The following is a 23,122-nucleotide window of genomic DNA, read 5'->3' on the forward strand; positions in this document are numbered from 1 at the left end:
AACTGCTTCTTCCAGGTAGGTTCCCATTCCTTTGCCCTGCATTCTGGTTCATTTTAGGAGTTTTTTAACGGTCGGATAGGCCCAATTGGGCATTTTTTATTTGCATGGGTGCGCCCTCGGTCAGCGCGGAAATTGCCCACGGGGTCGCGCTGATCGAAAAATAGGCAATGTAACCAACTTCGGGTCAGCGCGGAAAAGGCGTGTTCTTCCGCGCTGACCTCGCATTTTTAACAAAGAGCTGCCATTGTCAGCGCGGATGTTTCTAAAACAGTCGCGCTGGCGCGGAAAAATTTTGTTTCTTTGAAAATGAACGTGAATTTTTTCCTGGAAGCACTTCTGATCGGTTTTATTGTTCATGCAGGACATCATGGCTTTTCAATGGCAAGAGAGAGTTCACGATGTGGAGGATGTGGCTGCTTGGGGAGACGTAAATTGTTGCAACGCCATGCGGGCGTGTGGAGTCATGAAATTCTTCCTGACGCCGCGCCTAAGGGCCCAACATGATTTGCTGGAGCTGCTGATCAGGGCATGGAACCCGGTGGACCAAAAATTCACCATCCGCGGTCACGACATCGAGTTCGATCATATGGACATCTTCTTCTTGACTGGGCTGTCGCGCCGAGGTGGGAGGCCCATCCTAGAGGGGCAGCGACCTAGCGGTGGTACCCTGGATGACTTAATGGCTGAGGTTTGCCCAGGGGCAGTAAAGACGCGGAGTGGGAAGTGCTCGATCCCCACAGTGAGAGACATAGTGTTGCGCACCATCCTGTTCATGGTGACCCGGGCAGCGGGCAGCATGGCGAACCATGAGGCGTCCAAGACTCATCTCCTACTAGCCCTCGAGTGTCTCGAGCCTACCGTGTTCGACTGGTGCACTGCAGTGTGCAACAATATGAAAAGGCAGTTGAGCAACTGCCGTCGCGGAGAGACGAAGCAGTTCGGGTATGGATCGATCCTGGTCCCGCTTATTCTGGAGCGAGTACCAGCCATGCGGCTGCAGTCTATGGCTGTGGATGCCCCCAGAGATCCTCGAGAGACGAGGGCCACTCGATGGGCTCGGATTATGCCACGTGGGGGTGGCGGCCGACCACATAGCTGGGGGGTATATTTCAGAGACTGGTTGGACCAACAGGAGATCTTCGTACAGGATTGGCCATATGCAGGGATGGATTTCCGCAATGATCCTGACTTGGTGCTGCCTCCGGGTGAACAGTGGGATGATGCAGGTATGACACTTTTTGTCTTTTTGAGTTTTGTATATTTTTTTTATTATGTACATGTCCTAATAAATGTCTTGTCACGCAGATGTAGGGCCTACTAGACCGATTGGCCTGGCTGTCACGGCACGGAGAGAGGGCCCAGGAGCCGGAGCTTTGGCCTTAGCCCCTCCAGAGGCCAACACGCCAGAGGTTGTGGCTCGCAACCTTGAGGGGTTGCTGGAGGGGGTACCGGATTTCCAGGGGGTTGAGGAGGTCCCTGTGGAGCATCAGATCCACACAGTGGGTGTGGAACCCAGAGTGCACCGCCTTCTGAGGCGGGTAGCACGAGCGGCCGTGTACTACAGAGAGCACCACCCAGCCGATTAGTCACCTAGGTTTTATTTCCACTGTTTATTTTGAGACATTATGACTCGGATGTATTGAGATTTTTGGACACGTACTTCTATTTTTGAGCGCCTCAGTGCGCCACACGATATATATATATATACATACCGGTTTTTGGATGAGTCGTTGTTACATGTGATGATGTGTTATCTTGTGTTATGCGTTTGTTCAGTACAATTTGTGATCTTATGTATGGATTCGCATGACACTCGACTCATGGATTTTATATATTTAATGCAAGCTTAAAAACACACGTGCAAACTATGCTTGGAATGATTTATTTACATATGCTTATGGTCTTACTATGCTGTTCTTTCCTTCTTTGTATGATGTTTATCTGTTTCGCAAATGTCTGTCTAATACACGATTTGCCAATGCATCAGTCAACGTATTTAATCGTCTTGGAATATGCTGATAAGTAATGAAATCAAAACTCCGTTCTAACAATCTCACACGTAGGTATAACCTTAATATGCGCTGGTCTCTGACGGAATATTGCCTGTTCAGTTGATGGACCACCAACTGGGAGTCCAGGTTTACCACTAGCTCTCGGATGCCGAGGTCAACTGCTTCGGCAAGCAATTCTATTACAGCACTGTACTCGGCAACATTGTTAGTGGTACGACCTAGGCACACACCCTGTAGGTTTATCAACTCCCCGTGAGGATCGTAGATCACCCACGCTGCCGAAGACAAATTACAAGTACTACGGCAGGCACCATCAGCGAAACCAACATAAGGAGTACGAGACATCTGCGCAGGAAAGAGAAAGCATAATAAGGGGCAAAAACACGCCTTCACACCAAAGCGAAAGAAACTCATGCAGTAAAAACTCAAAAACACACGTATATACAAAGTGACTGTGAGCAGTTATGCATAGTACTTCTTCAGATAGAGCCCATTTCGGGGCTTGTCAAGAGGATTCCCTTCATAATCAATCAACTCATATGCGCCTTTTTGTAAAACACGTTTCACGATGTAGGGGCCTAACCACATGGATTCGAGTTTTCCTGCCCCCAGCTTATCTTTAGCTTGATCGTAGAGCAGTACTAAATCTCCCTCAACAAAGGAACGAGGATGAATATTCTGATCGAAGTGAGCCTTGACTCTCTTCTTCTGCGCTTCAATAGCCAGAGAGGCCAAACGACGAGTCTCGTCTAACCGTTCTAGGTAAAGAAGTCGTTCCTCCACCGAAGTGGTGTTGGGAAGCAACTCGACAGCTAATTTTAATGAAGGGATTTCACATTCGACGGGAAGGGTAGCCTCCAGTCCATAGACCAGTTGAAACGGGGTGAAACCGGTGGCATCCTTCACAGAAGTCCGGTAGGCCCACAAGGCTGGGAAAAGCATTAGATGCCAGTTTGACTTGTGCGTATTGACGGTGCGTTGAAGCATGGTGATCAAGACTTTGTTCACAGCTTCAACTTGACCGTTAGATTGAGGATAGTAGGGTGACGAACTATCTTGACGCAAGCCTAACTGGTTTGTTAACTCCGTCATCATATGATTTCGGAAATGCTTTCCGTGATCTGTAACGATAGCCTGAGGGACTCCGAAGCGAGTGATGATATGATTGAATAGAAACTGCGCCGCTGTGTGACCGTCTTCGTTTAATGTAGGCATTGCTTCGGCCCACTTGGTGAAATAATCCACGGCAACGATAATGTACCCATGCCCCCCGGCCGAACGAGGGTTACAGGACGTATAATCGATGCCCCATTTGGCAAATGGACCTACGGTGACAACAGGGTGCAGTGGTGCAACAGGTGCACGCATCTTCCGGTGGTAAACCTGGCATTCATGGCATGCGCGTACAGCAAGGATACAATCCTTGAATATAGAAGGCCAGAAATAACCAGCGCGGAGGATCTTTTGAGCGGTAGCGTATCCGGACATGTGGCCACCACAAGCGCCGGAGTGGCAGTCATTCATGACTCGCTCAGCTTCCTCGAGAGTTAAGCATCGGCGAAGAAGGGAATCGACGCCGAGGCGGTACAGGGTGTCGCCCAAAATGCGATACGGTTGAGCCTGATGACGGATCCGTCGTCGGGCTTCTTTTGATGTATTAGGACGAAACGAAGACGTTTGTAAATATACAATGATGTCTCCGTACCATGGGTCGAGAGTGCTGATGAGAAAGAGTGTTTCATCCGGAATTCGCTCCTCTAAATGAGATGGTGCAGATTGAGATGGTAAGGAACAGAGCAGTTCAGCAAAGACCAGTGATTTCTTGGACTTGGCGGCAGTAAATTCCAAGTCGAACTCTTGGAGGATTACGATCCACTTCGAGTATTTGCCCCCCAGCAACTGACGTGATAAAATATAGGTCATGGGGTTGCAGTCAGAGATCACGGTCGTTGTGCGCAACAGGATGTAATGACGGAAACGTTGGACGGCACATACAGCAGCCAATGCCAACTTTTCGACATATGCATAGCGAGTCTCCGTATCAAGGAGGTTGCGACTAAGATAGTATACAACGTGCTCTGAGCCATCGTCATCATCTTGCACTAAAACCATGCCGATGGTGGTATCGGCGGCGGCCAGATAAAGGGTGTAGTCACGGTGGTAATTTGGAGGTCTTAGGAGCGGAGCTGAGACCAGAAGGTCTTTAAGATGCTCAAAAGATTGCTGAGCGATAGCGTCCCAATGAAAGGGCGTGTCTCGCTTTAGTAATCGCGTGAAACCCTTGGCCACCTCGGCATAATTTGGGATGAATCGTCTGAGAAAATTAGCTTTTCCCTGCAAGCTTTGTAATTGCTGTAGAGTGGCAGGGGGAGGAAGATTCACAATGGCCTCGACTTTAAGGGGATCCAAACGGATGCCTTCTCGGGAGACGATAAACCCGAGTAGTCGGCCAGATTCCACGCAGAAGACACACTTATGCGGATTGAGTCGAATACGGTAGTGTCGACAGCGAAGGAAGATTTCGCGTAAATGAGATGGATGGTCTTGACGTTTAGCTGAATGAGCGGGTAGATCATCCAGGTAAGGTTGTACGATGTTTCGGATATCATGGAAAGCATACGACATCGCACGCTGGAAAGTGGCGCCGGCATTTTTAAGACCGAAAGGTAGCTTCTTGTAAGCGAAGGTGCCCCAAGGACAAATGAAAGCGGTCTTGTGCTGGTCTCCGGGGGCTATGTTGATCTGGTTGTAACCAGAAAAGCCGTCCATGAACGAATAAATTTCGCTTCCTGCGCAATCATCGATAAGCTGATCAATGAAAGGCGTAGGGAAGTTATCTTTTGGACAGGCGCGATTGATATCGCGATAGTCAACACAAACCCGAATAGTGCCCTGTTTTTTATTGACAGGAACTATATTAGATACCCATTCTGTGAGGGGAATGGCATAAATGAAACCAGCTCGAAAAAGCTTTTCAACTTCGGCCTTGATGGCTGCAGCCTTTCGAGGGTGCACCGGGCGTAAACGCTGACGAACAGGCTTAGCCCCAGGATAGGTAGGGATTTCGTGCTCCACGATACTGGGGTCAATGCCGGGCATTTCTTCGTAAGACCATGCGAAAACATCACGAAATTCACGAAATAGATCTGTGTAGATTTGAATTTCCTCGGGAGTACATGTGACTCCAATATAAATATTTTCGACAACTCCTGTTTTGACAGAGATGTCGATAGCCAAAGTTTGTGTAATGTTACCCATGTTCCCTTCCGAGGACACTTGATATAACTGGATAGGTGTTTGGAGAGGGATATGTCGGAGACATGAAGCAAACTTCCCGAGACACGTGGCCATTTCCGAATAAGGAGGGAGGAACGAAGAGCGATGGTGGTGATCAAACCAAGGGAGCTCTTCGGGAGACATAGTCTCGATAATAGCCTCGTCGGATGGGAATGATTCTTTCAGGGGGTCCGAGGTGGCCTTCTCTCCCAACCAGGGGAAGGTTTGAGGTGAATCGGGAACGCTGCTTGGAAAAGCAGGTCCGGAGGTTGAAGCCGATGCAGCAACTATTTCGATGTAGTTGAGCTCGGCTGGGCTCAAAGGCATCATCTCGCCCCATGAGTCTTCTTGATTCACGGGAGGGAGAACCCATGGATCAGAATGCGTCCTGATCATGTTAACGGAGGCGAGATTTGGAGGTGGGAGGGGAAAGACTCCCATCAAGGAGGGATCTTTAAATAATCCGGCACCCACACTCTCGAGCGATTTGAAGGTATGCTCCACGAATGGTACATTCCCTTCAGAAGAGGAAGCAAAAAAGGACAGCTGGTCCACCGTGACGATTTTTCCTTGATGGGGAAAGCGAACGACACGGAATAAAGAGGAAGCCACGGCCTGCATGGCATAAGTCCAGCTTCGTCCTAGAAGGAGGTTGTAAGTGAGATTAGCGTCAACGACTTCAACCTCGACTTCTACAGTTTTCCCTTCTAAAGAGATAGGTAAACGCGGGAGGATACCAAGTGGACGAGATTCTCTTCCATCGAACGCCTCTAGGGTGGTGGGAGACTGGCTCAGAGCAGGCGAACCAAGAGCCTTCCAACAAGCAACCGACATGATGCAGGTTGAGGCTCCTTCATCAATGACAGTACGGTGAATCGTCTTGCCTTTGATGAGAACTTGTATAAGGAAGGCCACCTGATGAGGTAATCTCTGCGTGAAACCTTCGAGGTCGAAAGAAATGAGATCCGAATCTGCCGGGTCGATGCCACCAATTGCTGATAGCAGGGACTTCCTCTGGGAGGGGCAGCTCTGGAGGACTTCTAACGCGGACATAGCAGACGGAGCCTGAGCTAAGTCCTCGACAATGCTATAATGCTGTGCGGCACGAGCATTGGGGTTATAAGATGACTTCCTGAGTACACCTTTGGGAGGGGGTCGGGGGATCGTCTCGGTGCTGGGCCGTTCAATGTGAAGAGGGCCAGAACTAGACGCGGGAGCGCTGGAGGGGATCTCCGGCTCCTTCCCGGCTGAAGATGGATATTCTTTCGTTCGAGTCGTGACGTGGACAGGGATGGTTCCTGCCATGAATACTTGAGAACCGAACGAGGAAGAGGATTGAGAAGGGTCGGCCACCTGATGCGTCTGCTGGGATGGGAAAGGCTCTTTAAGGACGGCGGGGGACCCTGAAGCACCTTTTAAAAGCCGACTAACCTCGGACCGCCTAGGGCAGTCCTTGGTGTAGTGATCCTCCTCGCAAATGAGGCAGGGATACTTAGGCTTCCGCTTGGCTCCGTCCTCGGTGGGAGGTTTAGGAGAATTTTGCTTAGGTTGTCCGGATTTTTCTTTGGCCTTTCCTTTCTTTTTGCCTTTCGAGGATTTGTCTGCCGCGGTGGACTGAACGGCATTTACCTCGGAGGTATTCCCAGGAATAGATGGGCTCTGAGAAGCATTCTCGTTAGAGGCGTTTTGTTTCTGCTTCCCAGAGTTTGCGGTTGATTTCTTACTTGGTGAATTCACGGAGCCAATAACTCCATCCACAGACGGTTTCGGTGGAGCTTTGGTTTGTCCGTGCCTCGGGGCATCTGGCAAATAGTCATACAAAGTACCTGACTGAGAATATACTAAGTCAAGGTACTGAGCTCGCGCAATCGCTTGCTCTTCAGTTACACACGCCCCCATTGCAATATCTTTGGCAATTTTAGGAACAAAGGACGTGGTAAACCAGTCGGTCAGGAGTTGATCGGGAATCCAAAATTTAATCAAACGACGGCGCCTTCTCCATTCATGTATATGATCAGAGATGTGCGTTGCCGTATCCTGTTTTAGAGACGTGAGCAAATGGGTCCCAGTCTCGTACCGAATGGGTAACTGAAAATGAGTAAGAAAGGCCATAGCCAACGAGTTAAAGTCTGAAAACATACCGCGATGAAGTTCGATGTACCATTTTGCGGCTGAACCAGTGAGGGTCCTCTGGAAGAGGCGCAGTCGGATAGAATCATCAAGCCATGAGTTAGATGAACACCAGAGGTGATAGGTCATTACGTGGGCTTGAGGATCCTCTCCAGCTTTGCCGTCGAACTTTGGACAGTCACCTGGTATTTTGGTCGGAACCGGTGGCCACCATGAGTTATGCAAAATAGGATCATTTGTTAACTTGGACACATCGGGAAGCTCCAACGTAGCCAAAAATGGTAGCTGCGGGTTGAAGGACATCTGTGGCTGAGGGTTCGAGGCGATATTAGGGTTCCACCCAGATTGGGGTTGCCCCCACGAACTTTGTCCAGACGGACCTGGCCCGAAAGGACCTGGCACATAGGGAGTTTGTCCGTAGGAGTTTTGTCCGTGTGCGGACGACTGTCCCTGTGTTTGCCCCCCAGCTCCCCATGAATTAGCAGCTTGCCCACCAGGTTGACCATATTGATAATTTTGATAGGGAGTGACCTGTGGTCGCTGATAATTTTGGTAAGGAGCATACTGATTTTGCCCCTGGGGTTGCTGGTAGCCATGTGACTGCTGGGTCGCATACGGAGCCTGGTAGGCAGGCTGCGTTTGATATGGAGGTTGATAACCTGTTTGAGTCTGAGGCCCAGAGTATTGTCCTTGAACCGGTTGAGGTTGGACTACACGTCCCGAAGGTTGACTTGGTCGGATTCGAGATGGACCTGGTTGGCCAGCAGGATAGCCTTGCTGAACGCCAGGTTGTCCATGTGCCACCAAGGGCTGTCTTCGCGGAACGGGTGGTCGAATTGGTTGGATAGCTGGTTGACGCTGAGGCTGGCCAGCTTGTCCAGGTTGACGGTGAGGGTAGACCCCGGGTTGATTTGGCTGTATAGACGGTTGACCCGTTTGTCCCCCACCGTAACCGGGTTGGGAAGAGGGTTGGGCTTGCTGTACGGCAGGCTGCCCTCTTTGGTATATAGGCTGGGCAGAGGGTTGCCCGCCTTGCCCAGAAGGGTTTGCGTTTCGAGGGGTAGGTGGGCCCTGTTGAATATAGGGTTGTCCACCCTGGCCATAAGGATACCCTTGCTGGACGGCTGGTTGATTTGAGGGATTGTAAACTGAGCCAGTTGGTCCAGGGGGGTACCCTGGCTGGAAACCAAGCTGATCTTGAAAAGATGGTTGCTCTGGCTGCCCAGTAGGTTGATTCTGATATGGGTATGGCGGACCTCCCATGTCCATAGGTTGTTCCTGGTAAGGTTGACCTTGTGGGTGCCCAGATTGTCCTGGGTCAGGCAGGCCGTATAATGGTTGCCCTTGAGGGGGCTGCACGTAGAATGACGGGTCCTGATTGGGTGGTCCTATGGGCTGCCGAGGAGGGTCTCGGTTTCCAAAGTACTTAGTAGTGTGGTCATACCTGACATTCAAAGATTCCTCGTTCTCTTCGAAGGGGTGACGAGGGAGACCTGAGATTTCCTCAAGGAACTCACCATTTGCATCGAAGAAGAAAACAGGACCATCGTAATCTGGGTCTGTTATAGGTTCCCCATAAGCATCATATGGTCCTGATCCTGGAATGCCTCCAACAAAAGAACCAGCTTGAGGAACTTCAGACGAGGGAATCGGCGCAGCACTGACGACCGGAGTCGAACGTGCTACACAAACAGTAGGTTGAGCGGGAACTGAGGTGACGATCGGGTTGAGTTCTGAGGTGAGGGGTGGGAAAAGAGGCTGTGAAACAAAAGGGCCAATCGAGGCCGCGAGAGAAGGATCCCATATGGTGGTAGAAGTTGTTCTAGCATCATACCTATCCCTTAGCGATTGATATCGTGGAGGGAGGGGAGATGAAGACGGGATCGGGGTCTCAATGTCTGTGACCGCGGGTGTCTCGATGTCTGTGACTGCGGGTGTCTCACCCGTGCTGGAAGCTGCCCCCTCCATTGGAGATGACATACCTAAAGGGGTACGGGGGGTTTGGGGGGTATCCCAATCTTCTTCCCAGACGGGATTCCAATCCTCCAAGTAATCTGGGTTGCCTGGGGACCGTACGTTAATAGGCTGGATACTCGGAACAATGGGAAGAGTACCGCCTTCAACTGGTACCTCGGGAGCAACAGGGGATTGAGAACCTAAGTCACTTGTACCGGGAGGTGATGGGTCAGCCAGGATGACCAGACCCCTTAGAACTCTTAAAGGAAACTATCGATAAAAGCCTACTCAAAACTATCGCACACAAGACCTAAAAAGGAGATGTTATCGTGGCCAAATTAATTTTTTAAGACGCAAGGACCAAACTTGACCTTTTCATATTTCAGGAGTCGAGAAAAGGACAAAGATGACTCCAGTCTCCTTCGAATGTTTAATGAGCACGAAGTGACAAGACGCTCACAGGCACCTTTTCGTTTAGGGAGTCCGAAAAGGATCAAAAGTGACTGCTCTGGAACTCTAGGTAGAGGGTGTGCCAAACTCTTCGCAAAACCACAGAATACTTTTTAGGGTACGGGTGGTCAATCTTCGTGAATGCTGTGTTCACTGCATTGCGAATTGTAGGGCGGCCGACTCGGCTTCCTATGGATAAAGGATAAAAGCCTAGTGGGGTCTCCCTATATACTCGACGGTACGTGGGAGCGCAGTCCGTATTAGACCACTATCGAGTCACAGAAGGAGGAATCACCCAACCTAATGTGAAACAACAGTGACTATTTTTTAAGACGCCGGAACACGTCTCTAACCTAGACCTCTAAATATTTGCGTTTAGTTCCAATGCGTTTTTAGATTCATTTGGTTCATTTTATAGTTGATCTTGGGATTAAGTTTCGATTTCAAGCTCTATCGTATGTTCGCTCACAATTACTTAGATGCAATCTATATGCAAAAGAATTTCGTTTCATTTGATGAATTCTAGCTATGAGAGGGCAAAGAATTTTTTAAACAAAACGAAAACAAACAAACAAGTAGCTAAATGCAACTAAAGCGAGGAAAGGAAACTTTTCTTTTGAAAATGGAAATCAATGAAATGTTCTTTTCCTTCTCGAATTTTAAAATAAGCTACTAATTCATTTTCTTTTAGTGACATAACACACCTAAAGGAATTTGGAGGAACTTGAACACCAAGTAAACTACTTAATGAGAGCACACGAAGTTCCCAAAACACTCAACCAAAGTCTCGAAATCAAAAGGAAACAAGGCAATGCACGAGCTATGTGATCTAAGCTCTGCAAAACAAGCAAGGATTGCAAGCAAGGAGGAAGCGGAAAAGATCACTTGGAAGCACAAACCAATACACTCTAACAATCACTGAAAAAATGCGAAAAGCGAGTCTAGAACGAGCTGGTCAATCAAGCAAACAGGGATCCTTGCGGGAGGCTTGACACACACACGGCCGCTAGATGTCCTAGGGTTCAGAGCGTGAAATCAAATAGAGAAAAGCAAACATCCGATGGACCAGAGTTGCAACCAGTCAATTAGAGACTCAAACACAATCCAGTAATCGCGAAAGTCAGGACGAAAACGTGAACCAAGCAGCTAGAAGGGAAGTTGTTTGCAAACTTAAAACCAAGCAAAACGAAACCCTATGGAGTTGAGCTTCGTAATCAAACAGTTCAAAGTTCAGAGAGTGAAAAACAAGTCATCAGACAAGTGGGGAGAAGCAGGGAAAGTCACAGCAAGAGGTTCAGGAGGTCAAATTGGACAAAAAAAAGTTTTTCAGGCTCAGCGCGGGTAGCCTTCAGCAACTTTGCGCTGACAGGGGGAGGCCTTCAGCAACTTTGCGACGTCAGCGCGGAAAGTCAGGGAAAAAGCGCGCTGCCCTAGGACAAACGAGGTCAGCGCGGATATAAGACACACAGACGCGATGACCGAAATCGCAAAGAAGAGGGGGCGCGATGTCAGCGCGGAAGAACACGAATAAAGCGCGCTGCCCTTGAAAACGAGGTCAGCGCGACTGTTAGACGTACAGGCGCGATGAAGAGAAAACCAAAAGAACAGGGCCGCGATGTCAGCGCGACTGTTCCGAAATAAAACGCGCTGGGAGTAAAAAACAAGGAAAACCAAAACAAAAACTTCCCAAACCAAAGGCAGGAGCTTTTAAATAATAAAGACGCTTTCCAGAAACACCCAGAAAGTTCATAAGCCACAAAAGACAATCCCAAAAACCCACAAAGAGATCAATCAAAGCCAAACACAAAAGTGGACTCAAGAAACAAAAAGGCTGATTCCCCAGTGGAGTCGCCAAATTGTTGAGAAGGTAAATCCCCTCTACGGATAGAGGCGATCCCTACTAGCCCAACAGGGGTCTAGCAACAATCACACAATGCTGCCACGCATGTTCCTAGTTACAATTAGACAAGAAGTAAAGAGCACCTACTTGGATTCCTGCGCTGTCGTTTGTCGAGGTGATGTTTCCCTTGCTCCTTCGCTTCAGCTGGTCATAGTCTTCCGCGATCCTCGCGAACGGACACCTGCACACACGAAGGGAAAACAAACGCAAGCGTGAAATCTAGTAAAAGTAACTATATGCCAGTCAGAAAAGACATAATTCACATTTATCCATTGCATAAACAAACGAGAATGGAACAATAATAGCAGTCATCTATTATTAATCAGAATAGAGAAGAGTACAACCAAATGTTCTGACGTCGATAAACTTCTCAGGAGGGATCAGTCAGCATGTATCTCAAGCATTCACCTTTGAGGATGGTTCTCCCAAGACAAACTAGTCTCTCTCTCTCACACAAATGTCACAAACAAACTTCTCAAAGCAATCAATCACTTCCACTCCTAACACACCACACCTATAGCAGCAATCTGAGCACTACAAGCTCTTGTATAATCCAAGCTAAGTCTAGCTATTTTCTAACTAGCTGCTCATGGTAATGGTGGAAGTTTATATAGGAGAAGGAGTCTCCTAAAAAGGTGGAAGGATGAGCTTATCTTCAAGGGGAGTAGTTGCAAAGGGTCGAACAGACATGCCATAGAAGGGAGTCGACATTCACAAAGCTAACAACCAAGCCTGGAGAGATCTGGAAGGCTGGTTGTTTGAACAAATTCGCCCAAACTGGATCAGCGCGGATTATATGGAGACTTCCGCGCTGACAGCACATGACAACAACTGAACAAGCCATGTCAGCGCGGAAGGACACGTGAAAGCCGCGCTGTGCGTCATCGCGGAAAAGTGATGTTCTTCCGCGATGGATCAGCGCGGATTATATGGAGACTTCCGCGCTGACAGCACATGACAACAACTGAACAAGCCATGTCAGCGCGGAAGGACACGTGAAAGCCGCGCTGTGCGTCATCGCGGAAAAGTGATGTTCTTCCGCGATGGCAGCGCACGAAATAGACTGTGGGGCGCTGGTCATCGCGGTTATTTTAGGAACAGACGCGCTGATGCACAAAACTTTGGAAAAATGGGTTTTTAGCCAGTTCAGGGATCAAACACTTAGTGATTGTGACTTCTTGGACACAGCAGGGTGACTGACAGGAAGGCAGTGATAAATTACTGTGTAACAGGCACAACAGACCCACCTCGCCACAACCAGACACATGCATAGCTCTTGACAAGTGAGGGGAGGAGGACTGAGGGGGTATGGGACAAGCCTGGTTCGATTTATCCAATACAGGGCCTACTGAGAGGCCGACTGTAGAGATCTGAGGTGATACACACGCACTAGCTGCCACCTCAGGCTGCACATTTTCATTTCCCCCCATGTGCTCCGGACCTAGCTCCTGAACGCTAACCAAATCTTCGGCCTCCTTGGACTGAACCTCTTCCTTCTGAGAGATTATCTCTTTGTTCCCTTTTTCCTTTAAATTAATCCCATTTTTCCTCTGCCTTCGACGACGGCGATGGCCAAGAGGGCATTCCCGAGCCAGATGTCCGTAAACTAGACATCGATGGCATCTGAAAGGAAGATTTTCGTAGTCCAGAGTCTGGATAAACTCTAGGCCGCGATACTTCAGAAGCATAGCATCTGCCAGACCTTCCTTGGGATTTAAACTTACCAAAAGGCGGGCAGCGCTCCAGTCATGAGTGTGTAAATAAGATTTATCTGAATCAAGAAACTTACCCAGCGTATTTCCGATTGAGGAGAAGGCTGAGTCTGTCCAGAAATGAATAGGAAGACCCATTAGTTTAACCCAAACTGGAAACTCCTCTGTTTTTTCTTTTTGGGCATCAAAAAGAGGCGACCATTTCCTGAATAAGATAGGTCTCTTTCCTAGGCTCCATTGCTTTGCCAACACCCATTCGGCATGCTCCTTCTGTCCAAACCGTATACAGAACCAGCCTCTGTCAAGCATCTTAATCTCTTCAGGTTGTCCCGGAGCTTCTTTCCATTCAGCCAGAGCCCATTGCTGTATGAAGGCCACCGAGAACTTCCTTCCACGAACTCTGCCCACTAGGAGAGTTTCAGAGGCTTCCAGCGCCCGGTCTATGTGGATATCGACGCCAAAAACACAGCTGGGTCTCTCCTCCTTTTTCCTGAAGATTTTGGATTTCTTCCTCTTTCCACCCACTTCCTCCATCTTGCCTTCTCCCTCTGCTACCTCCAATGAATCAGGACTCCTTTCAGGCTGGAGGTAGTTGCCTTCATTTAGCACCTCGGCCATCCTAGAAACCCCACCCTCCGATGCTGAAAGACGGCTTTGGATTTGTCCCTCTTTCCCTGAAATGTTCAAATCCTTTCCCGTCTCTTCTTTAGTTGAGGGCCGAGCAGAGCTTGGAAACATTCCTTTCCACATTATATTCCCCCCAGACCTCCGATCAATGGCAACTTCCTTTACTCCTGTTTCCGCTGCCTGTTCCAAACTTGCTGCCTTCCCTGACTGCTTCGGAAAGAAATATTGAAGGTTCTCCTCGGACTCTTCAAGTCCCCAACAGACGAGGAGGTCTTCAGGCGAGGGATCAATTTCCAGCGATTCCTTTCCACAAAGCCACTCCCACACTGCGCCTGGCCCGGACTCCATGCATGCCAAAAGAAAAAAACAAAAGCTAAAGTCTCCTACGACTTCGGGCCCACAGCCTGCTGCTCCCCAAGCTCCTATTTATTTATTTCATAACATGTAATATGGTTTTTTAATTGTAATAATATTTATTTTCAATACCAAAAAATCAAATATCATCATAAATTTTATAAGCAAATTAATAAAAAGAAAATATCTTATTTAAAAAATCACTAAAATTAACAATAAAACAATAAAACATATATATAATTCCATGGCAGTTCATTTTAACTTTAAATATTAAATAGTTTGTATTTAGTTATTTTTTTATTAATAAATTTAAATTTATTATTTAATATATATGTATATCATTTCTGAATTTTTTACGTTACTTTTTTTAATAAGAATGAGTATATGTATTTCATTAATTTTATGCATGATTACAATATGTATTGAGGAGACATTATATTTTTCTTATTATCTATTTTGCCTTTTTGTTTCTTATATATTATTAAAGTTGTTAAGAGACAACATATCGTTTCAAATATTTTTTCCAGATTCATCGCATAATGTTTGTTAGACAATCGACGTTTTAGATATGCGATGGATCCAGAAAAAATATTTGAAACAAGATTACGATCGCAAAAATTTGAAATATAAAAGACAACATATTTTCACTAAAATTCATTATATGCCTATGGGACTACATCCAACAATAACTTCCTAACAAAAAAAAATTACAATAGCGCACATGTAATTTGAAGTCTTCATCCTCCTCCTCTGCTGGGCTATTGAGGTCTAGTCACTTGTTCACTTCCTTCCCACTGTTGGAGCCCATAATTTGTTTGTTAAATTTTGTAAGAACGAGGCCACCTAGTAGGGATGGGGAGCATGAGAGAAATGAGCGAACTACAACACAGGGCTGGTGCAGGAAGTAGAGCGTAACACAAATGGACGTCGCATAGAGAGGGGATGATGGCGCTTGGGGCTGGAAGATGCAGAAAAAGGAATATTAGTAGTTAGGATGTTGGAGTGATGGAGCCGACCTAGGTTGTGATGGAATATTAGAGGTTGGAGATATTTTGCATGAAGAGGAGACATGGCATAATGGAGTCAACTAATGAGAAGGATATTTTGAATGACTGATACTACACATTGGCCAACTCAAGGTTAGGTTGGAAAATATCATAATGATTTGCAAGACAACTGGAACAATTTGTTAGGTCCCTATAATACTAGTGTATTGCCCATATTGTTATTAGTGTAGCCCCATATTGTTATTGTTGTGCCCATGTTTTCATTATTGTGCCCCATAGAAGCCCATTATTGTTATGTAGGCTCTGATTATATTGTGACCCCTTAGACTCCTATATATACCATGAAGGTCTTACTTTTTGAATCATCCAAGAATTGTTCATTTATGTAATGTAAAGGAGGTTTCCCTCTCGAAGAGGATATTTTTTAAGTCGTTGATCTATCTTTTTTGTGAACTGGTTGCATAACATTTGGTATCAGAGCTTTGGATTCGAGGGTTTCACTTATTCAAATAGGCCATCTTGGAATTTTCACTATAGTTTTTTTTCTATGAGGCTTCAAAAGCTAAAATTTTGACCACGTGAGGCTGAAATCTTGGTGAACTTTGTGTAAAATTTTCAGAGCTTGGTTCGCTATATTTCCAAAGATATGATTTGAGGACATTAGGGTTTTTGTAGGCTCCAAAATGCAATCTCAAACAGGTGGCTTAGGGAAAATTGTCATAACTTTCTCTGAAAGCATCATATTTGAATTTCATAAAAAGTGTCTAAAATTGCACGGACTATAGTTTCTGTGTTATGAAACCAGCTCAAGAAAAGATAGAAAAGATAGATCAACGCCTTAGAATTCAACCTCTTCGAGGGGGCAACCTCCTTTACATTACATAAATGAACAATTCTTGGATGATTCAAATGACAAAACCTCCTTTCTATATATAGAGTCTAAGGAGTCACAATATAATCCAGCCGACCTAACAATAATAATATAAAACCACAAAAATAACAATAGAGGGATTCTATGGGGCACAGAAATAACAATATGGGGGTAATAGGGGCACAACAATATAAATAAGGGGTATAACTACAATAGTAATGGGGTAATCACTAGTATTATAGGGACCCAACATGCCCCTCTCCTTCAAAAAAGTGTTGTCCTCAACGCTTGAGTAGTTCTGGATACTTCTGCATAAAATTCTCATCCTCCCACGTGGAATCTTCAGCGGATAAGTTCTTCCACTTGATAAGATACTCTGAAATTGATCGATTTCGTAGCTGTCGAGTTCTTGTTTCTATGACTGCTTCCAGTTCCAATATAATTTTTCCTTCCTCGTCAAGTTCTGGCAATATTGTTTGAATTGGGAGCTTGTCGCTTATAACCTTCTTTAAACATGAAACATGGAAAACTGGGTGCAATCGAGAAGCTGCAGGAAGCTCCAATTTGTATGCCATAGTACCAATCTTTTGCAACACCTTGTACGGACCATAATACTTTGGTGATAATTTATTATCCTTCTTAACTTGCTTTAGGGACATTTGCTTATATGGTTGTAGCCGTAGGAATACCCAATCACCTACATCAAAACTTCTTTCACTGCGATGTTGATCTGCCTGTTGTTTCATTCTATTTTGTGCCAACACGAGGTTATCCTTTAAGAGTTGGAGGACTTGTTGTTGATGTTCGATGTGATGTTCCACTGCCTGAACCTTAGAATTTTCTCTTAAATATGATGTGATGGATGGTGGTTGATACCCATAAAGTGCCATAAATGGGGTCATTTTTGTTGCTGTATGGAAGGAAGTGTTATACCACCATTCAGCCAGAGGCAACCATTTGACCCATTGTGTCTGTTTATCAGATACAAAGCAACGAAGATATCCTTCCAAACATTTGTTTACTATCTCAGTTTTCCCATCAGATTGAGGATGATAAGATGAGCTATGAGCTAACTGAGTACCAAGACAAGAAAATAATTCTGTCCAAAAATTTCCAGTGAAAATGGGATCTCTGTCACTTACAATAATCTTTGGGTTTCCATGTAGCTTTTGAACTGTTTCCATAAATGCAGTAGAAACTGTACTGGCTTTAAATGGATGTGATAATGCACAAAAGTGTGCATACTTGGTAAGTCTGTCAACTACCACCATGATGACACTCTTTCCCTCAGACTTGGGTAAACCTGTGATAAAATCCATTGAAACCTCCTCCCAACGTTGGCTTGGAATGGATAAAGGTTGTAATAGACCCGGTGTCTTAATTGTTTCAACTTTATTTTGTTGGCAAACCAAACATTTCGCCACAAACTTTTGAATATCTGATTTAAGGCCATCCCAAAAAAATTCCTTCTTAACCCTGTGGTAAGTTTTTAAAAATCCTGAGTGCCCTCCTAAGGGAGAAGTGTGCAATTCCATAAGAATCTTTTGTTTTAGCTGGGAATTCTTACAGAGGTATAAGCGATCTTTGTACCATAACGAATCATTTTGCCAGCTAAATGTATCAGAAGTACTGGAATCTTGTTGTAGCTTTTGAATAAGTGCCCACACTTCTTCGTCATTCTTCCATTCCTCCCTTGCTTCGTTTATCCAATCTGGTTGGATAATAGAAATGGCACACAACAATGCTTCCACATCCTCATCCTTTCTTGAGAGTGCATCTGCCACCACATTTTGCTTCCCTTTTTTGTAGATGATTTCAAAGTCATAACCCAACATCTTTGTGACCCACTTTTGTTGCTCTTCAGAGGATAATCTTTGTTCTAAAAAGTATTTAAGGCTATCATGATCCGTTTTTACCTTGAAGTGTCTTCCCATTAGGTAGGGTCGCCATTTCTTAAGTGCATGGAGTATTGCCAACATTTCCTTCTCATAAATAGCTTTGCTTAAAAACTTTCCCTTGATTGGACGACTTTCAAAAGCAATGGGTCTTTCATCTTGCATTAGAACAACACCAATTCCATTTCCTGAAGCATCACATTCCACAATAAAGGTTTTTGTGAAGTCCGGTGTAGCTAAGACGGTGCTTGGCACATTGCCTCTTTAAGATGTTCAAAGGCCTTTGTTGCTTCCGGAGTCCATGAAAATGAATCTTTCTTCAATAATGTTGTTAGAGGTGCTGCTATTCTCCCATAATTCTTAACAAACTTGCGATAATACCCTGTCAACCCAAGAAATCCTCGCAGATGCTTTATGGATGTGGGGATTTTCCATTCCTTAATGGCTTTAATTTTGCTAGGGTCTACCTTAACTCCTTCATGAGATACAATATGACCCAAATATTCCACCTCCTGGACTCCAAAGAAACATTTGGATCTTTTTGCATATAATTGTTTCTCCTCCAATAGTTGTAGCACCCTGTCAACATGTTCAACATGATCCTTCCAAGACTTGCTGTAGATTAGTATATCATCAAAAAATACTAACACAAATTTTCTAAGGAATGGTTTGAAAATTGAATTCATCAAACCTTGAAATGTTGAAGGTGCATTGGTAAGGCCAAAAGGCATGACCAAAAATTCATAATGACCCTCATGAGTTCTAAATGTCGTTTTCGGAATGTCTTCAATCTTCATTCTGATTTGATGATATCCTGAACGAAGATCCAACTTGGTGAAGTAAATTGATCCATGCAATTCATCCAGTAATTCATCAATGACAGGAATGGGGAACTTATCTTTAATAGTGAGCTTGTTGAGCTCCCTATAATCCGGACACATGCGCCATGATCCATCCTTCTTGTGCACCAATACTACTGGAGCTGAGAAAGAACTTTGACTCGGTTGAATTATACCAGCCTCTAGCATTTCTGCAACCATACGTTCAATTTCACTTTTTTGGACATAGGGATATCTGTACGGCCTGATGTTTGGAGGAACACTTCCTGGAATCAGATGAATAGCATGATCATGATCACGCATAGGTGGGAGACCTTTGGGAGTCTCAAATACCTTGGAATGATTGTCCAGGACTTTTTGGAGATCTGGAGAAATAGATGATTCCAATGTGGAAACATCTAGCGAACATAATTGTGCAATTACACCTCTTTGCTCCTTTTTTAGAAGCTTTGTCATGCCATTAGAGCTGATTATCTTTCCTGGTTTCCCTGCAATACCCCTTAATTCAACTTCCTTTCCTTCCGTAGAAAATTTGATGAAAAGTTCTTGAAAATTAAAAGCTATTGTACCCAAGGATTGTAGCCATTGGACTCCTAGTACAACATCAGCACCTCCCATTGGAATGGAAAGCATTGGGCTAGTCAATACATATTCTCCCATGGATAGCTTGATATTATGGCACTTTCCAGAGCAATTTATTGTTCCTCCATTTGCAATCATCACTTGACACTCTGGTGCTGGATATAGGAAGCAATTCAATTCTTTTGCTACCCTACAATGAATAAAATTGTGGGTGCTTCCTGAATCAATCAACACTATTACCTTTTTCTTCTTGATTTGTCCTTCTATCTTGATGGTTTGAGGAGTGGTAATTCCCGCCAATGCATTACAAGATATGGTCGGATTTATTTGTTCTTCATCTAGGCTTTGTTCCTGGAGTATATCCTCTTCTTTTGACCTTTCTTGCTCCTTTTCTTCTTCCTCTTCACAATCTATGTAGAATAATTTCTTCTCAGCACACTTATGACCTTTTGTGTATTTGCTATCACAACTGTAACAAAGCCCTTTTGCTCTTTTTTCTTCCAATTGTTGTGGTGTCAACCTTGTAGGTTGTGGAAGACTAGGGGCAACAACACTTCCGTCTTTATAGTTGTGAGTGGTATGCTTCCTAGTTGCCATAATTTTGCTTTCCATTTTTCTTGCTAACCTGAATGCCTTCTCTAATGAATCAGGTTCCCAAAGGCGAACATCATGTTGGATATTATCCTTTAAAGACCCTATGAACACATCAATCCTATGCTCCTCTGGAATATCTTTTACCCTTATGTTCAATTTTTGGAACTCCTCAATGTGCTCCATTATTGAACCCTTTTGTTTGAGACTTATCAATTGGCTAAAAAAAGTGTTGCTTTTTGTATCCTCATAATGTGCTATCAATTCTTCCGTAAAAATTGCCCAAGTGATAAATTGTTTACGAGAACAAAGCCATTGATACCATACAAACTGATTTGGTTCCAAATATATAGTTGCCATACGTACCTTTTGTGCGTTTTGCACATTATTGAGATCGAAGAATTGCTCCATCTGTAATATCCATGTGGTGGCATCAAACTTCCGCATATCGATTTTTGGAACATGGTGAGTCTTTGATCCAGCATTAGAGTCTATGGAATCATGATTAACATTTCTTTTGTTCTCATCATGAGTTTCCTTTAGTACCCTTTCACCCTTAGTGACCATTTCTTGTAGCAACTTATTCATATTTATCTTCAATTCTTCCATCTTATCATCCATGCCATCAATTTTAGCGTCCATGCCATTCTCCTTAGCTTCCATGCCATCCATCTTAGCTTCTACACCTTTCTTTAAACCATCCATCTTAGCTTCTACATCTTTCCTTAAACCATCCATTTTAGATTCTGTTGCTTTTTGTGCAAGTGACACTCGTTGCACTTCTTGTAATTTTGATATATCATATAACATTTCTTCCTCTTCTTCATGAGTCATGCTAGAGCTTTCAGGTTCCTTACTAGGTGTTTGCATTTTCTTTCCTCGGGGCATCAGTTACCGATAATAATGCTCTACTATGCCCTTTGAATTCCTTCAAAATAAATTTTCAAACCAAGCTTAAGCAAAAATTTAAAAAAATCTACACACCTTTTTTCACTTTGTAGGAGCTCGATATTGCCTCTGATGTATCTCTGTACTTTCCAATCATCTAGTTCTTAATTTGTAACCTGTAGTAGCTCTCTGTGTCCTCTTTCCAATGCCACCAGTCTGATCCAAATTGGATTCTCCAAGAAAGAGTTATGCACAATCTCCCAAGATGACCTGATTATAGACCTTTCTAGAAGAGCGAACTTGTATGAAGTGCCACGTGTACAATTTTTGATATTTGGTTCTGAAAACGATATACAAGAAACTAAAGTCTGTCCTCTTTCTGTACCTTCTTACGAAATTTCAATCTGATTCCCAGAGAGAAAGTTATGACGATTTTCCCCAGGTCACCTGTTTTGAATGTAATTCAGGAGTCTGCAAAAAGACCCACTTCCTCAGATCATATCTCCGCAAATATCATGCGAAAAGCTCTGAAATTCGGACCCAAGGTTCAAAACGATTTCTTCTCAAATGGGTTTTTTTTGCGACTTTTGAAACGTCACAGAAAAAAGTTATAGCGAAAATTCCACGATGACCTGTTTGGAGCAGCGAAACCCTAGAATCCAAAGCTCTGATACCAAATGTTATGAAACCAGCTCAAGAAAAGATAGAAAAGATAGATCAACGCCTTAGAATTCAACCTCTTCGAGGGGGCAACCTCCTTTACATTACATAAATGAACAATTCTTGGATGATTCAAATGACAAAACATCCTTTCTATATATAGGAGTCTAAGGAGTCACAATATAATCCAGCCGACCTAACAATAATAATATAAAACCACAAAAATAACAATAGAGGGATTCTATGGGGCACAGAAATAACAATATTGGGGTAATAGGGGCACAACAATATAAATAAGGGGTATAACTACAATAGTAATGGGGTAATCACTAGTATTATAGGGACCCAACATTCTGGTGTGTCGGTTTTAAGCTGAAGGTTGAAACAATGACACGTGGAACTCTACACAAGTTCGCTCTACTGAACCAATCCATAATCAGGTCATCTTGGGAGATCTGAAATAACTCTATATTGAAGAATCCAATATTATCCTGACTTGTGGCATTGGAAACAGGACTAATTTCAGACCTTGAAGATCCGAAATTATAGAGTTACAACCATTTCAAGATCGAGCTCCTAAAAGCAAGAAACATGTGTGTGTTTTTTTTAGATTGCATAACTTTTGTTTGAAAAATCAGTTTGAAGTGATTCCAAGGGCATAATGAAGCATAAATATCAGTATTGGGCTTTAAAATACCTCCCCAAAAAAATAATTCTACACCCATTAAGCCCCCCAGAAAGCTCTACTATGACACATGAATAGGAAGAATTGCAACATGATATATCAAAATTACGGGACTAAGTGCAACAAATTTCACTCTCACAAAGAGAAACCAAGGATGACATGGATGGTTTAAAAGGAAATATCGATGGTTTAAAAGGTGACATGAATGGTTTAATAGGCGACATGAATGGTTTGAAAGTAGACATAGAAGGTTTAAAGGAAGGTTTGACAAAGTTGTTGCATGAAAGGCTTCCCGGTGGTGACAAGTTAATCCATGAAAATCATGATGAGGAAAAAAGGAATATGAATTATGATTTTAGAGACTCCAAAGTGGAATTTAAGAACCACGACATTCCAAAGATATATATGAGGAAGATTGATGGCAAGGATTTGGTAACATGAATACTACATATGGAGAAATATTTTGATCTAAATGATGTGCAACAGACACAAAAGGTACACATTACATCTTTATATTTATAACCCAATCAATTTGTATGGTATCAATGGCTCTATTCTCGTAAACCACTTGTCACTTGGTAAATTTTTATAGAGGAAATGATAGCACATTACGAATATACAAAGAGCAACACCTTCTTTATCCAATTGATAAATCTCAAACGAAAGGGTTAAATGGCAGAGCACATT

General features: G+C 44.2%; 1 protein-coding gene across 1 annotated transcript; it reads left to right on the plus strand.

Annotated features, from left to right (window-relative positions):
- The first annotated feature begins 578 nt into the window (after positions 1 to 578).
- Positions 579 to 1,753, plus strand: LOC149138164 (uncharacterized). Its single transcript, XM_089450156.1, has 2 exons — positions 579 to 1,226; positions 1,306 to 1,753. The coding sequence occupies exons 1-2, from the start codon at positions 587 to 589 to the stop codon at positions 1,584 to 1,586; spliced, it is 921 nt and encodes a 306-aa protein (XP_089306282.1). The 5' UTR covers positions 579 to 586; the 3' UTR covers positions 1,587 to 1,753.
- Positions 1,754 to 23,122: the final 21,369 nt, after the last annotated feature.

Source organism: Pinus tabuliformis, chromosome X, assembly GCF_031772625.1.
Source record: "Pinus tabuliformis cultivar Carrire ecotype Pingquan chromosome X, CPIR1, whole genome shotgun sequence".
Lineage (NCBI taxonomy): Eukaryota > Viridiplantae > Streptophyta > Pinopsida > Pinales > Pinaceae > Pinus > Pinus tabuliformis.